The following is an 18507-nucleotide window of genomic DNA, read 5'->3' as shown; positions in this document are numbered from 1 at the left end:
CGTGAATAGGTCTCGTTGTGGTGATATGAATGGTATGCTCTACCAAATTCGTACAGGATAGTGAGGTGATTTCTTCTTAGAAAACTCCATCATACTGTTGGAATACGGTTAGGAGAAAATCTTCAATCTCCCTTCGTTCAACCTCGCAGGTCATATGGCAAGTGGCATTCTTCATTAGTTCCCATTTCCAATCGGGGCCTCCCTCCGGTTGCCTTGTTGTTTTTATTTCCAGCACTGCTTTTGACCCATTTTCCATCTGATTATGTTTTTCCCTGAGGCTGGGATTTTGTCTGAGTTCCAACCCACACAGAGACATAGTATTTTTGGCAAAATTGCATATGAATTGGTATCTCTTTAGGAAGGAAATCAATTCGTAAAATTACGTGGTCGGTTATGTTCGTGGTGATTGGGAGAAAAATTAGGTCGTAGTTTAATCGAGCTTCAGGTAGAGTGACTATTTGGGTAAACAAAAAGAAGGAAAGCATAACAAATGTGAAAAGTGTCTTGATAGATTAGTGCAATTAGAAATGGGAACAAGCATCGAGACTATAGTGGAAGAGCTTAGGCAAGAGTTAGTGAAAATGAAAAGTGGAATGAAACATCAGGAAGAGAATATTAGACATCTAAAAAAAAAAGAGCGTGGCTGATGAGAATGAGAAGGAGGAAGTTAGTATTAGGAAGAAGAAGAAGTAAAAGAGAAGGCCTGGCTGGCCGAGTGGTTAGCATATCCACTTTTCAGCCCAGAGACTGTGGGTTCGAATCCCGCCTTGGGCATGGATGTTTTTGATTGTCTATGAAAATATTAGTGGTGGTGGTGGTGGTGGACAGTAGATAGTGTTGGTGTAGATGATGATGTTGGTGTAGTTGCAGTTCACTGTAATTGGTGGATTGAGTGGTGGAGATGGAAAGTTGTAGAGTAGCTGCCCTCCCTCGATGAGTCTTCGGACTCCTTGGAGGTGTCACATAATGATAATAATAATAATAATAATAATAATAAGAGTAATAATGCTGTTGTAAAAGTTATTATCGTGTTGCCCAGACATATGACAATAGTGGATTGAGAAGGAAAGTAGTTGTGATGAATACTAAGATGGCTGAGTTGTGTGAGGCAAAGGGGATTCAGTTTGTAAATTTATGGAGTGACTTTGAAGGAAAGTTGGAATGGTTTAAAGTAGATGGATTGCATATGAATGGATTTGGTGTTGGGCATATAGAAAGGCTGTTGTTTTCTGAAAATGCACAGAGTCAAGAAGTTAATATAGTAAATGATCAGTCTACTTGTGAAGCATTTTTTCACAGGATAGCACGACTAAATGGATTATATGATGGGAGGAAGATTGAAGATGTGATGAGGTTGAAGATGTGATTGCAGCAGTGCAAGGAGATGGAATGCATAAAGGTGAGGATGAGACTGGTAGGAATAAAAATCAGAGACAGGATCAGGGAAACTGGACTGGTCAGACTGAAGAGAGAGAGAGGTGTGGTATAGCAGCTATAATAGAAAATTATGGTGCTGGTAGAATCGCCTCAAAGACATGGGATTGTTATTTCTACACAAATGTAAGGAGCATTCGAAAGAAGAGAATTGATTTTGTTGTATTTTGTTCCACAATCCTCTCTCCTTCCTTGTTCATCATTCCCTCTCCATGTCCACCATGCACCCTTTCACAGTCCCTATTTCATGTGTCCACTCAAGTGTCCTCCAACAATCACCAACTTGTTTTCTTTGAATTCCCTCATTTCTTCATCTAACCCATTCCAGAACTCATCTTTCTCCTCTGTTGTACAGCCAACTTGTGAGGGGTGTATGCATATAAGATGACCACTTGCTCTTCTCCAATACCCAGTTTCATTCGTATGATCCTGTCGTTCCTCCTACCCACTTCCAGTAATTTGCCCATCATTCTGCCACACACCACATTTCCGACACCATTTCTTCCGTCTTTATTTGCTCCAGAGTGGAATAATTTATACCCTTTGCCTTTTCCCTCTGCTACCTTTTCTCCTGCACCCATAGAATGTCCAACTTCCCCTTCCTCATCATGTCTGTCATCTCATTTTCCCCTTCCAGTCGTGCTCCCAGCATTCAACATCCCAACTTGCAACATTCTCTCCACCCGCTGGGCTCGCTTCTTTAACCGGATCTGCCCCTGATGCGGTAGCCATTGTCTTGCAGCTGTAGGATGATGTAGCTGCACATTGCCTAAGGGGATATGCCCTAGTCCTTGTATCACTTTCTTGACTCATTTGACTCATTAATTAGAGATGGCAGTGAAGTTTTATGATGTCAACCCTCATCATTTATCTGGGTGTGAGACCAGCACCTATTTGGGGCTAGCTTTCCCCCTTTTGGTGGCTGCATAAGATGAAATGAAACAGCAAAATAAGAAAACATTCACTCCTAGCCCTCAAATACGCTAATAGCATTTGGGGGGGGGGGGAAGAAGCAAGAAGAGAAGAAAGAAAAAAAAAGGGGGGAGGGAGTGGCCAGTCTATAGATAACATAACAGATGTATATTATATGAAGTAAGGCATGGTCCAGCATCGGTATCTGAAGTTTGCCACACCTGTACTCACTAAAGTGAGCCCTTGAGGAAATTATATTCTTAGTTTCATCCTTGTATAAAGGATGAAACTAAGAATATAATTTCTTGGCATCTTTAATTCCTATTGACTGCTCTTTTAACATTATTATAATTTATGACCAATTTACTTAAACAAGCCTACCCTTTAACAAATTGATGCTGTCCTCTATAAAGAATATTGCCTCCACGCATTCCTGTATATGTGGCTTTATTGATTTTTCCAAAATTTTAACTGCCATTGAGGAAATGCACACAGGTTTATAGTTTGATGCCTCCATTTTACATGCCACCACCTTTTTTGTATAGTTATACCATCTAATCTTTCTCCTCCTTTCACATCTTAGGGACTCAAGGATTTTGTTAAACACTCAGATCAAGGCATTGTTACTCCCTGCACATTCTTTGCCTTGAGACAGGTGAAATCGCATCTAGTTCTCATACAATCCATATTTAGGATTGTATGAGGTGATACTTAACTCCAAGATACTTCACTATTCTAAGTATCTGGATATTAACATGAAAGTGAGAAACAGATAGTATGTCCATTTCATTACCTTAACCCCCTCCAGTCTTTGAAGGAATACAACTTGTCTCATCAGAATTAAATATTCTGATAAAATTTATGAGGACTTTTCAACTCAAGGTAAATTATCTGATTTCATATATATGTGGCATAGTGTTTTATTTGATCAGACAGTCAAACCAATGTGAGAAAACACACAACTGGCAGACAATATAACAGGTAATATTAACAGAACGCCTGAAGGGTCATATGGAGGCACATCTTCCTGATGAGCAAGCCATTTTTCAAAAAGATCAAAGTACAGTGCAACAAATACTCGCACTAAGACTAATAGCAGAAAAAGCTCAAAGAAAGAACAAAAAGATATACTGCTGTTTTGTGGACTTCCAAAAAGAATTTGATAATATTGACCAAAATATAACATGGGCTGCCTTGGAATCCTATGGTGTGGACAATAAATTGATCTGCCTGCTGTGAAAGATATAAACAGCCAACCACAAGCAAAAATCAGGATAGCAGGTGCGACTGGAGATTGGTTTGGCACAAGACAAGGGGACCTGATTTATCACCAATCATCTTCATCACACATCTGGGAAGAACACTAGATAAGATTGAAGAAGAAGGTGGAGGCATTTCAATAAATGGTATGAGAACAAACTACCTCTGCTTTGCAGATGACATCGTCCTGATTGAAGAAGATGCAGCAAGGCTGGAACAGACATTACAAACACTATACACAGAAGGAAAAAAATATGGACTAAATGTCAACTTTGAAAAAACTAAAACAATGATATTTGGACAACAGAAGTTACTAAACAGAGTTACGGTAGACAGATTTTAACTGGAAAATGTGGAACACTTTACATATCTTGGATACCACATGATGCATGACTTGGACTCCAAAAAAGAGATAAAAATTAGAATAGCCAGAGCAACAACTATTTTAAAAGCCATGGAAAACATATAGAAGAGCAGAGCTATAAAGATGCAAACTAAACTGCGCAAAGTGGAAACCTGTATCTTCAGCAGCATGCTCTATGGATGTGAGGCCTGGATACTCCTGAGAGAATATGAAAGGGGGATATTAGCATTTGAGAGGAAGTGCTATAGAAAGATCTTGAGAATAAGCTGGATCCAGAAAATGAACAATGAGGAAATCTTCTTCTTATTATTATTATTATATGACACCTCCAGGGAGTCCAAAGACTCATCGAGGGAGAGTGTGCCAGCATTGAACGATTGATCCCTTCCAACTACTAACCGTGCTCAAACTTGCTTAACTTTTTGTGAGCCATTAGTAGCAGAGGCTCTACTAATCGACCAACCTTTGCTGTATACTGATGAATATAACCAAAAGAAAACCTGAACCAGAAAATAATCAAAAGGAAACTACGTCTCTTTGGCCATATATGTAGAATGAACGATGAGAGGAAAATAAAAATGCTGCAGTTTGGGATGATCGAAGGAAAGAACAAAAAAGGAAAACCAAACAGAGAATGGGGCGATGGCATTGTCAAATGGTGCGGAAACTCTATACACAAACTGAGTCATCTTGCACAAAATAGAATGCAATGGAAGAATCATATCAAGATGGCATCAGACACCTACGGGCATTGGACCCATGGTTGTTGATGATGATGATGATGATATGCAGAGTTTCACACACTATCATAGTACTAATTAGGTTTCTGTAAGAATAAAACTTGTCTTACCGAAATGAAAAGTTCTGATAAAAATGATCAATAAACAGTTTGATATTGCTTACTTGGTTGTGACAGGCCATTGAGCCTAATATGTAAGAAGATGAGATGAAAGAACTCCTTGAGAGTTCTTTCATTTTTGTAACTTATCTTTCTCCTTACCATAATAATTACTTTTTTGGTATGAACCTTATATTCCTTATGGAATTGTGCTTCTACTCTCTTTGTATACTTTTTCTATAATCTCTTCTTGAGATGCATTTCTTTCTTGATTTCCAGTCATCCATTTCACCTCAAATCTGTTTATTTCTTACTCATGGTATGCAATTTGAAATGACCGTTAAGTAATATTATATTTCTTAATTTATGTACACATACATTCTTTACTATTTCCATTTATGCTCTGTATAGTATGAATATGTAAGTAAATTTTTTTTCAGGGTCCTCCTGGTCCTCAAGGATTGCTTGGGCCTCAGGGTTCTGCTGTAAGTTACTGTTTTATGTATTTTAATGTTTTTTTGTTGTTGAATTTTTGTTACTGAGAGCAGTAAGAAGTTCACTTTTTTGTTTATTTATTTATTTGTTTTGATTAAGTTGATATAATGAAAAACGTCACAACTTAAAAGTTGTTTTCCTATTAGCATTTAAATTGTAGAAATGAAAATCAGCTTGATTTTGAAGTAAACTTGGCTAATATATCCTGAAACTATTTAGTGCATTGAAACTTAGTAGTAGTAGCAAGGATTAATGAAGAGGAGGTTATTATAAAAAAATACATGTGAGAAAAGGATATGAGGAAAAGATTGACAGAAATTGAGTGAGTTTGTGAACTGTCAGAGAAATCAGTAAGGGTTATTAATCACCTGGTTATATTCTGTTGAATGCAGGTTTTTAAAGATTATTATTATTAGGTTTTTTGAGGATTATTATTATTATTATTATTATATGATATCTCTATGAACTCCAGAGCCTCATCATGGAAGACCCACACTAATGTTTATACACACGAAACCTATCATATCTCTCTCCTTAAATTCATGCACTGTCAGAGCACTCACAACTAATTCTGGCAACCTGTTCCACTTGTTTATCACTCTCCATGCAAAAGATCTAGCCCACATACTTACTAACCACACTCCTATGCAACTTCCATGGATGACCCCTAGTTCTCTCACTGTTTGTCATATACTGAAAAATTTCCTTTGCATCAATTTTATAAAATCCCTTTAAAATCTTATAAGCTTCTGTCTTGTCCACTTTTTTCTGCCTATCCGCTAAATTTTGTAGCCCACACAACTTCAATAAAGGGAGTAGTGTTTCACTGGGTGATGAAAGAGACATCTACCACCTAGAGGTTAAGTTGGCATTTCATCCAACTAGGGACGATATGCCTATATGATAGCAATGCTCGCCAGGTTCTCCAGAGCTCTGTTTGTGGAAACAGACTATACCACTGGAAAGTGGAGATGACTTGACTGCGAGAGGCTATATATTATGCATTGACAACTCTTTAGTTGCCAAAGAATGTCAAGAATGTGTTGATGATGAGGATGAAAAAAAGTTTTATCTGCCATATAAATCTCAGGATATAATTTGTTTTTTAACAAACATTCCTCAACTCTTTCATTGTTGAAACAGTTGAGGAATGAATTTTTTGAATTCCTCAACTGTTTCATTGTTGATTCTATGAAACATTAATGTTGGTCATGTTGATGTCTTTGATTTGATAATACCTCTTTGATTTTTTTAGCAATGACTTCACCTTCCAGAATTAGAAATCATGGAAAAATATTTTCTGGCAAATGTTACTTTTGTAAAGGAATAGAATATTGTCCTTCAATACAATAATTATTGGAAAGCTTGAAGAAGGCCACAGAATTACTGATATTGCCAAAACTATTGGAATCTCACATGGCATTGTATCCAGGCTCTGGGAAGCATTTCAAACCAATGGAGTGCATTCCAGATGCTTACTAAGAGGTCACCCTCACTCTGTCACAGAACATGATGACAGATTTTTGGCAATAACAGCAAAACATAATTGACATACCATTGCAGGTCAGTTTGCCAGTTGGCTCCATTCAACAAGCATATGCAGATATCTTGACAAACTGTGGCAAAACATTTGTGACAAGTAGACCTATACACCCCAAGGCCTGTAGTCAAAATCACAAAAAAGAGTTTGAAGGAAACTCTTTTTGTGAAGAAATAAAGTCGCAAACTTGGATATCTTGTTGAAAGTTTATTTTTCACGGATATCTTGTTGAAAGTTTATTTTTCACGGATATCTTGTTGAAAGTTTATTTTTCACTTGGTTAGACTATAATAAATTTAGTTTAATCCTTTATCCGTTTCGGTGTTATACCACCTTACCCCAGTCCTGAAGATACTTTCAGGCGCAAACTTTTGTTTGCTCACACTTGGATAAAGAATTAACCTAAATTTATTATATTGGATATCTTGTATTGTTTCAAAAACATCACCTAGATGATTTTATGGGGAAAAAGTATTGGAAAGCTTGAAGAAGGCCACGGAATTACTGATATTCCCAGAGAGTTCGGAATCTCATCTAGCTTTGTATCCAGGCTCTGGGCAGTGTTTCAGACCAATGGAATGTGTTCCAGAGACATTTGCTAAGAGATCGCCCTCACTCTACCACAGAGCACAAAGACAGATTTTTGGTTATAAGAGCGAAATGTAATTGAAGCACCATGGAAGGTCCACTTGCAAGTCAGTTCTATTCAAGAAGCACAGTTACACTCAACCATCTGTGGGAAGACGTCTATGACAAGTGGGCCTATATGCTCGAAGGCCTGTAGTCTGCATCCCTTTATCCACAACTCATCGTAGAGCACATTTCCAGTGGTGTTGTATCCATAAAAATTGGACAGTACACCAATAGACTAATGTACTCTTTACAAATGAGAGTCATTTTAGTCTTTCCTCTGATTCTAGATGACACTTGATCTGGGATGAAAGTAGTACTGCTTACCATCGCAAGAATGTTCTTGAAAGGGATAGATACAGCAGTACTGAGGTAATGGCGTGGGGAGGCATTATGCTTAATGGACACACTGAGCTACAAGTTCTGGAAAAAGGGACTGTGACTGGTGAATGATATTGCAATGAAGTTCTTCACTGTCATGTTCAATTGTTCTGGTGATGTAGGTGAAGAATTAATTTTTATAGATGACAATGCCACACCACATTGTATAAGAGCAGCGGAGATACTTCAGGAGACAGAAGATATTAATCAAATCGAGTGGCCAGCATTACTCCTGAGATCTCAGTGCCATAGAACATGTTTGGGATGCAGTAGGGAGATGCATTGGACATATTTTATACAGAAATGTTTTTCTGCATAGTTTTCTGTAAGCACTACATTAATTCTTTAACTACATCCTTAAGAAATTTATAACTTTTGTCAAAAACATATTGCAATTTAATTTGTAAAAAAAATTATAACACAATTTTTGTGTAATATAAATATATGTTTATATTTATGTCCACATAAATATAAACTTTTAATTAAATATTATATATTTAATTAAAAGTAGTTTCCTTAGCTATTGGATACCATGTATGCTGATATATCACACTTTATTTGATTTTAAGAAAAATGTGAAGAAAAATATTAGAGAATTTTAAATTTTCTTTAGTAAATATAAATCTAAAATGTGATTATTGAGATAGTTATGAAGTATGAATACCTAATTATGATTAATGCTTGTTTTTGTTCATGATGCTTTTCATGCTTTATTGCATTTTTAATGATGCATTGAAGAGAAGGTGGTAAGAGCTATAAGAGCTTATAAAAATATTTATTATTGCAATGAATGCCTGCTTTCTAGGCAAAAACCAACCGATTTCAATAATAAATAATATCTTACAAATTAAATACTGTTTTTAATTACCTGAAAAAGTTATACAATAATATGCCTTTATGGCATTCGTATAGTGAAGGTATGTAAGTTCTTTTCACTAAGCTTTGATATCTTCCAGGTCTACCTACTCACCGATGAGACCTCAAAAAAGGTTGAAACCGGTCTGGGTAGTGACCTCTCCTCATAATGTAATGACAGTATTACATCTCCTAGGAGTTGTGTTTGACATTATGAGAAAATATCAAGAATAGTGAGGGATCTTGCTCCACCTTTGCTTCAAGTTGCCTTGGTGTTGTACTACCAAGTGGTCACTTACGCTTGGTTTTGCTGATAGTTTTTCGGCATGAAACTCATAGATTGTAGTTCTCGATCTTGAGTTTCACTTACTGGCTATAAAACAACAAGGGATTTTTATCCCCTTAATTTCTATTAAGGTTGCCAGAAAACTAGCTGTTTGGCTTTTCATCTTAGTTATAATATGTCACTTTTATGACAGTTTTGTATGAAAATTTTAATTTTACATGAAAATTTTACAAAAAAAAAAAAAAAAAAGCACAGCTCACAACCTGTTATACATTAATTTGAAAAAATGAGCTCAGTGTAGAAAGGATATGATATACGGTCAAGTGAGCTCCATCCTGTTATCCAAAATGCATGACACATAGCCTGGTATGTTGTTGTTGTTGTCTTGTCCTTTGAAGAGTCTTAGATGTTTCCATGTACTCCTTGTACTGCTTTGGCTATGTCGATGATTTTGTTTGTATAGAGCTGTTGTTCAGGATTAGGATCTATTTCTTGCAAGGCTGCTGTAATTGCTGGACAGGTAAAGATGTGAGTGGGTGTCAGTTCTGTATTGGGGGCAGTTGTTGCAGTTTCTGTATGTTCTTGTATCATCTGTATTGATCTTCATTCCTCTATAATGTCGTGTTCATAGTCTTGCTATTGTGATGGAGGTCCTTCTGTCAGCACTGATTTTGGAAATTTGATGTTGTATCACTGATTTCAGCGGAATTAGTTTAGCTTTTGCTAGTGCATTGGCATCAGCAAGAGTTATCATATGAGTTTCTTGGTTGAATTCTCTGGCCTCTTTTGCTAATTTATCAGCTGATTCATTGTAATCAATGCCTACATGAGCAGGAATCCATTGTAAAATGCAACTTTTACCTAAACACTTTAGTTGATTTAAGAGTTTATGGATGTCTTGTATGAGCTTGGTATTGCCATTTTTGATTGCCTCCATAGCTGATCTTGAGTCACTGTAAATTATAATTCCTTCAGATTGTTGAGATGATGACAGTTTTAAGTAGGCTTCTAGTGCTTTATTTATTGCGTAGAGTTCGCTGGTAAAATTGGAAGTGATTCTCCCAGATCCAACTTTTATTGAAAGTTTTTCACCTTTCGGGAGTAGAAGGAGAACACCAGCGCCTCGATTAATCATATCGGTGTCTGATGATCCATCGGTATAACAAATAACCTGTTTGGAGGATAAAAGAAGGTTGATAGTATTTAGGCCTTTTTCTTTGAGCATTTCTTTTGGTTCTTTTTTTGTACAGAGTTTGGTAAGATTTAGATTTATGGAGGTACTTGGAGGTAAAGGACTGGAAAATAGAGGTTCTTTGTTTATGTGGGCATTTAGCTGATCAAGACCTATTTCTTTCCTGATAGTGTCATCATATTGTAAAGTTGATGATCTGTGAAGTCTGCATTATTGGTTCCAATGTTCATAAGTTTTTAGGGAGATATGATCACTTTGATAGCTTCCGATATTATTTATGAATTTTATGGTGGCAAATTTTCGTCTGTCCTCCAGCAGGTCAAGCCCACATTCCTGTTGGGCTCTGATGTTGTTAGTGGATGAGACTGCACCAATGATAATCTTGGATGCTTTTGATAGCCTGGTATGAATATTAAATAAGACTGCAAGAATGATATAAAGTATAATTTTTTATTGATATAAGATTTTAATGATATTTTCTTTAGGGACCAAGAGGAAAGCCAGGACTACCTGGCTTGCCAGGTGCAGATGGTTTACCAGTAAGTAGTTTGTTCTATTCTCTTCACTGTTTTTTTAAACTTTTTTTTATTTATGTATGTATGTATTTTTTTATGAAAATAATTTAGTTACTGAGATATTTTCAATAAATAATTATCGATTAAAATCTGATCGATAATTATCATACTCCAGTGATCAGTCCTTAGTTCATTTTATTCAGTCCAACTATTCATGTCATTGGGAAGGATTTGACAGGAGATATACTGTTTACTGATGATGTAAAGTTAGGCAAGGTGATGCAGCTCTTGTAGAATATTTTGAATAGTCTGGAATTGTGGGCATGTGAAAATTGCTGTCACTCCAATATTAGTAAATGTAAAGTTATGCACTTTGGCAGCATATTATATTGATGGGATTATGCTAGAAGGCCTAGAGATCTTGGAGTTTAGTAGATAAGAAGTTGAAGTTCAGCAGAAATTGTAAGTATAACTCAGAGGATAATTGCAATGCCAAAATAAACACTGTCATGAAAGGCTAAGGAAGTCATTTTGCCTCTTTACAAGACCTTGATACAGCCTCACATGGACTATTGTGCACAGATCTGGTCTCCTGGGTTCTGACTTGATGTAGGTGAAGTGGAGAAGATACAAAAGGAGAGCATTATAAATGATACTGGGACTGTGGGATGTAAATTATTAGGACAATTGAGAATTTGTGGACTGCAGACACTAGTAAACAGGAGAACGAGAATGGGAGGAATGATAATGATAGATACTTACAGACTTCTGAATAGGTCATATAGCATAGTAGTGGATGGAACTTTTAATTTTATGGAGGAGAGGAAGAGAACAAGAGAGAGCATCCATGGAAGAATAAATGCAGTCAAGAAAGAAGTGAGAGGTAGATTTTTCTCTTGAAGAGTGGTGTGTGATTGGAATGGCTACCTCTGTAGGTGGTGAATGCAGATATTGTGAATGAATTCAAGAAAAGGCATGACCCCTCCAGATACTCTTAGGCTTCATGATTGAAGTGTGGTGGAGCACCATTATGCATAAATTTCATGTTTCCAATGCCAAAGAAATGGTATTGAGCACATGATTTCAACTGACCTGGAAGAGAAAGTGACATGTTTGCTATATGCAGTAATCTAAAGCAAATTTTCATATTTCCCAATTAGAATGCTTGATAATCCTTTCCACTCACCCAACACTCTGGATCTTTTCGTAACCACTCTCTCTCTCTCTAGGTACAGGCAGTCCGAACTATCCCAATTATTCCAATTTATGCTGATTAGGAGTTACGTATAATGTTCGGAAAGTTTCCATTGAACAGTCTGACTTTATGCCATACAAAAGTTATGGACAATTTAAGTGAAGCTCTCAGTAAAATTGTGTATTTCAGAGACAGCATGTTGACAGCACATGTTCCATCCTATGACAGTCTAGCTACAGTAGTGCCTATCTTTTTTTATATATTTTACTATGATTTATTATAGGGTTAAATAATTACAAATCAAAGACCAAGTAATAGGTCATAAACATAATAAGACTGATTTTGAAATGAAATTGAATATAATAATAATAATCAAGAAATACCAGTGGTCAAGGCATTGCAAATCTATTACCGAATATTAAATTGGCTACACTGAATGATTATGATGATTGAAAGACACCTCCGTAATCACTTTGTTCATCAACAAATATAAATTAACTATCACTAACTTCAAAAGCATGTATTTTTTAATTATTTCATGATTAAGGTAATGTATCTATAATATGTTGTTTTTATTTACAAAATTTCTATTGTTATGAACTGTTCTTTCCATGTTTTAAATTTATGATTTTTTAATTTATTTGAATACTATTTACTGTGTACATGTAAATCTCCCTTTTTAGCACTTAATATTGTAAACATTATGAACTTATACATTAAATTTCTGTTGGATACAATCAGCTTGAGAGTGTGTTCTGACACATGTAATTTTCGACTTATGCAGTCCTTTGGAACACAACCCATCCATAAGTTGGGGGACTGACTGAATGCTGTTGAGATGACTGCTTCTCTTGGTAAACTAGATCAGAATCTCATTCAAGTTTTATCTCTAATGGAACTTCCTCTCCTTAGTCATTTACAGCCTTGTATCTTTTGGCACTGCAGCAATGTCATTTAGGAATATCGAGTCTTTCATTCCTCCTTTCTATGGTCAGGCTACTGTTTCTATTCTACAGATCCAAATACTTGTTGGTCTTGTCATGGCAATGATCCATGTTGGAATTAGGGCCTTTATTCCAATCTCCTCCCCACTCTGTTCAAAATTCTCATCGAGTATTAAACCATACTGGAAAACCAGAAAAACGGCCACGATTTTCCAGAAATGTGTGCAGGTCATTTAAAAAAAATATCTTAAGTGACTTAAGACAAAAACTCCAACTTTATTTGAGTGAGTTTGAATAGGGTAGTCATCTCAGAAAGTAAAGGTGGTGGGGGACTAAAAGATGCTGCAGTTTCTGTATACTAATGCCAGAAGTATCAGGAACAAGAGGAAGGACTTTTTGGCATTAGTCAGTGCAACCTCACCAAAAGGTATATAATGTAAAGAGTTTAGTAATTTCAGGGAAGATAGAGAAGATAGGATGGGGGGAGGAGTGCTGCTGATGATAGTAGATGAATTGCAACCGAAAAGAATAGCAGATGGGGGGGGGACTGTTCATTTGAAGCAATCTTGTGTGAGATTAAGACCAGTAAGACAAAATATACAGTTGGTTGTTGCTATAGGCCAGGGAGTACCACAGATGATCTGGAACACACGCATTGCCAAATTAGTACAATGAGTACAGGTTGAGTGATTATTATGGGGGACTTCAACTATGGAGATATATACTGGAAGGAAGAAAGATCACATGGCAGGAAGGAAATAGAATTTATACACCTGCTGAGAGATAATTACTTAAGGCAGCATGTGATGGAGGGGACCAGGGATGGGAGAGTATTCGACCTGGTCATAGGATCAAAAGATTTATCCAAACCAAGGTGACAACATTGCCTCAGATTGGTGAAAGTGACCATGCAGTCTTGACTTAGAAGATTGCTGGAATGTGGAATGTTCTGTCAAGAAGTGGTATTTGTGGAACTACAAGGTAGGTGATTATGACATGCTTAGGAAGAAGCTTAAATCTGTACCATGGCATAAAGCACTGCAGGGTAAGGATGTTAGTAGTGCATGGGATATAGTTAAGGATCATCTAGAGGAAGCAGTATTAAATTGTATATTTAGGGTAAGGAGGGTAAGAGTTAGATGGATGAGTAATATCATTAAGCACGAGCTGCAGAAGAAGAAAATGGTGTGGAGCATATTCCTCTTTAAATATCCATTTCTGATCAAGAGGACAAAAGCAAATAAAATATCTGAGTTACTGAGTGACCACTTTGCAAGGATATATCATCCTAGTGAGGTTATTACTGCTTTAACCAATGTGACAGACACTAATGTGGGAACAGAGGTGAATGAATTAGAGGTTCTTAGCATATTGTAGAATCTCAGTGTAAATACAGCTGTGGTATTAGATGGAATATCAGCTTGAGTTTTGCGAGAATGCGCAAGGGAACTGGCAATGCCTTTGACTAGGTTCTTCAATTTAAGTCTGAGCTCTGGTAGAGTTCCAAGGGAGTGGAAAGAGGGCAAAATAATTTCTTTGCAAAAGGGAGATTCTGTGATTGTAGTAGCAAATTATAGACCAATCAGTATCTCAGGCATGGATAAAAGTACTAGAAAAATTGGTAAAAATGAGAATTCAAGAATGGGTAGTTAAAAATATGATACTGTATGAAGGTCAACATGGCTTTGTGAAGGTTTGGTCATGCCTTAGTAATTTACTAACCTTTTATAATAGACTAACAGCTGAGTTGGTAAAGGGCTATATGATGATTTTGCTGGATTTTTCAAAGGCATTCATATGGTATTTATGACAGAATACCATATGGAACTCTCTTATGCAAATTAGAACAAATGGGGATGGATACGACACGTGTTAAGTGGATAAGAGGTTGGCTGCTGGACAGATATCAAAAAGTGGTATATGGAGGGGCAGAATCAAGGTGAAAACAGGTGACTAGCGGTGTGCTGCAAGGTTCAGTGCTGGGACCATTGCTGTTTATTTTGTACATAAAAGATATTGGAAATAACCTGAAAGGAAATATTCAGTTGTTTGCTGAAGATGTGACATTAGGTAGAGTAATAGTTAATGAAGGCAATGTGGAGAGCCTTCAGGACAATTTAAATGGGGTATCAGTATGGGTAAAAGATAATGGGTGTCAGTTTAATGTCAAGAAATGTAAAGTATGCATTTGGGGATAAATAGATTACAAGCCACGTATTACATTGAGGGCACTGTACTCCAGGAAATAGATGAAGCTAGAGATTTAGTGGTGATGGGGGACACAGAGTTAAAGTTTAGAGGACATATTGTTAATGTAGCCCGTAAGATTACTTGGCTATCGAAGAATGCATTAACAAGTAGAGATAAGGAAGCTGTTTTTCCTCCTTATATGCCCTTTATATTCCTCTTTATATGCCCACATCTGGATTACTGTGCTCATGTCTGGCCCCCTTGGCTTCTTGAGGATGATGAAGTGGTGGAGAGAATTCAGAGGCAAGTGATCAAGATGATGAGTGGCCTTTGGAATGTTTCCTATGAGGATAGATTGAGTGTGTATGGATTTCAGAAGTTGGTTGATGGGAGAAAAAGAGGGGATATGATAGAAACATTTAAGTTGTTTAAAAGGTTTTATAGGATAGATGCAGGGGAAATGTTTCAGTACTTGGTTAGAGGGACCAGAACAAGGGCTCCTCTCTGGAAGTTGTAGTGTGGTTAATAGGGGTGTAAAGACTAGATATTTTGCTTGGAGAGTTGTGAATGAATGAAATGGGTTGCCAGAGTCAATTGTGAGTGCTTTGTCTGGTAATGGGTTGAAGGAGAGGTATGATAGATTGTGTGGATAGATTGGGTCTCCCATGATTAGTCTTCAGACTCCATGGAAGTGCCCATATAATAATAATAATAACAATAATTATTATTATAATTATAATTATTTGCAATCCACAATACTTTGAAAAATGATCATTAACAGGGATAATCTGACTTTGAAAGGGATAACTATAGAAACCTCACCACTGTGCCAGTGGCGTTTGTGCTTTCGGGTTCCTCCCAACAGCTGTTGAAAGTAGAGACCAACTTCTGTCGATCTCTACTTTCACTTTTCTCTTTCACTCAGATGGCAATATTGCAACATCAAATAAAGATAGAAGTTACTTCCTGGGCATCATTATTCCCATCAACTCTTGCATAGATGACCTAGGCAAATCATCTCTTTCTTTACCTAGACTTTGCATCACCTGTCCTGATGCAAAGTCTACCATTTGTACTGAAGAAGTATTATTGTGGACTAACACTTGTTCTTTATCATCTGTACACTGTGTTATACTATACTCAACTAGCATGCATCCTACAGCATGAAAGCAAGCCCATGTACAGTCATTTCCAAAAAAAAAAAGGAGCTACATTGCCACTGTCAAACTATGAACTTATTGTTCTCACTTCAGCGTTGTCTAAAGTAATGAAGAAGGTCATCAACAGTCAACGTCTTTGACACCTGAAGATCTGCAAGTATTCAGTGCCCAATCAAGATCCACAGCAGATCTTATAACCTATATCATCCACCTCTGAACAGCTATGGAAAAGTTTGGAGAATCCTGTACTGTAACACTTGACATTTCTGAGACCTTTGATAGGGATTCTCAGCAAATTGCCATCATCTTATGGTCAGTCTTCCCTATTTGTTATAAATTACTAGTGTTCTCTTGGGTCATTCACTGCATGTAATGGTGGAGTGTATTCCCTCTCATGAGATTTTTATATTAACACAATGTTCCTCTGGGCCTTGTTATTTCACCCCCTTACTTTCTCATTCTCTCTCTCTCTCTCATTGACCTCAAATCCCATTCACAGTTTTGCTGTTGATAGTGTTCTCCATTCATCCTATTTGTATGGCAAACTTTGCAGGGCTCAATCATGGCATGTGTAAAGATCATCTATAGTAAGTGCCCTAAACATTGATCACTGACTACTGTTCAGTGAGTCAGTAACAACCTGTTCTCCTTTGATTCTTCTAAGATAAAAGTTTTATCTTTGTTTCTTGCAAAAAAAATTCCTTAGGTCTTTTCCTACTTTTCATAATGCTCTACTTAACTGTCACTCATCTCAGATCATATTTTTTTCATCTGTTACTTTACATTTGTTCACCTACCCACTGTGTACTGATCCCCAATTCCCCCAACCCTGGAATATAGCTGTCATATTTGTGATATACTTTTAACTTGCCTGAAATTTTTCATGCTGTTCAAAAGAGGGCAATTCATTTGATTGATGGCCCCTATCTCTCACCTAATCTCTTCAGCCACAGTCTCATAGATTCCCTAGAAATTAAATACCTTGAGTTTTTCCATACCTTTCCATGGCTTGTTTTTAATAGTGAATAAGGTTGCCTAAAAGATTTGTGGAACAAGAGTGCTGGAATCCATATTGCTGACTGCTAACTAATTGGTGTTCCTCCAGAAGTTGGTTGTTCATGACCATCTCCATTATTTTTGAAAGAATTGAAGTAAGGGCAATGGGATAATAGTTTAGCTGATCATAGGCTTGTTTCATGTTGTTGGATAGATACCAGATGTGCACAAAATGATTGTAAAGACAACATAGGAGGGGTGTTTGTTAACTCTGACAGATATTGAGCATAGTTGGGAGGCACATTATCTGGATCAGAAGCTGTGCTAATGTAGTGGCTCTTCAGTATGATTTGAATAAACTGGAAAGGTGGGCAATTGAACATGAATCCTAATAATAAAGTTTTAAACTTTGTAAGCCATAGATGTAAGGCTTCATGCCCTGTTGGTGTGTCTCACTGGAGGAGAGGAGGTTCAGTTGGCAAGGCATCTTGGAATGACTTTTGTCACAAGCAAATGTGACAAAAGATAACTAGACTACCTGCAGATTTTTTTTTTATATTAATGAAGTAGAATGAATAACAAGCCCTAACCTGATTTCTCTCCAAAATAATTGGCTAGATCAGTGTTTCCCAACATGTGATCCGCAGACCCTGGGGGGGGTCCACGATTAATTAAAAGGGGGGATAGTTTATTTTCATTAAACTTTATCTTATCATGTTGCTCACACCTGTTGTTCACACCTGGCCTAATTGATATGTTCATATTCTTCCGAATATCTCCATTTATAACAGTATTGCATTGTCATAAATGACACATTTAGTGTTGCAAAATTGTAATTTATTACTTCACCTTTATGATATGTAAAATATAAAAAATTTCCATTTTGGATTTTATGGGGGCCATGGTGAATTAACATTCACTACAGGGGGTCCGCGACTTCAAAACGGTTGGGGAACACTTGGCTAGATCATCAGTCTACTTCTTTACTGTCTGGAGGACTACCAATTAATTAAATGGATTCTGCAATCATTGCATGCTATTTCTACCAGCTTACATCATCTACCTCCACACATATGGCATGGAAATATTTGAAAAAAATTCCATGCTGTTGCTCTTGAGCAACAGCATGGAATTTTTAGAGCATTTGATTATCTGACGAGGAGCTTGTGTAGCTCAGTAGAAGTGGCGTTTGCACTCTATGGCATTTGACCACATAAAGAAAGACTTGGTATCAAATCTAGTTGCCGACTAGAGTAACATTTTCTAAGCCTTTTTTTCGACCGGTTCCTGAGTTAGTTGATCTCTAGCACAGGCAAGCGG

General features: G+C 36.9%; 1 protein-coding gene across 1 annotated transcript in view; it reads left to right on the top strand.

Moving 5' to 3' along the window:
- The window catches only part of LOC150098030 (uncharacterized), a 345561-nt gene that overhangs the window by 299456 nt on the left and 27598 nt on the right, over positions 1-18507 (top strand). The window contains exons 16-17 of the mRNA XM_090406662.1: positions 5249-5293; positions 10673-10726. Coding sequence (XP_090262788.1) covers positions 5249-5293; positions 10673-10726 — 99 coding nt within the window. The remainder of the gene's footprint in view (positions 1-5248; positions 5294-10672; positions 10727-18507) is intronic.

The sequence above is a fragment of the Typopeltis vanoorti genome, chromosome 16, assembly GCF_054136105.1.
Source record: "Typopeltis vanoorti isolate ZY-2024b chromosome 16, IOZ_Tvanoo_1.0, whole genome shotgun sequence".
Classification (NCBI taxonomy): Eukaryota; Metazoa; Arthropoda; class Arachnida; order Uropygi; family Thelyphonidae; genus Typopeltis; species Typopeltis vanoorti.
The sequence above is the reverse complement of the archived record's forward strand: the minus strand, read 5'-3'. Positions and strand labels throughout refer to the sequence as shown.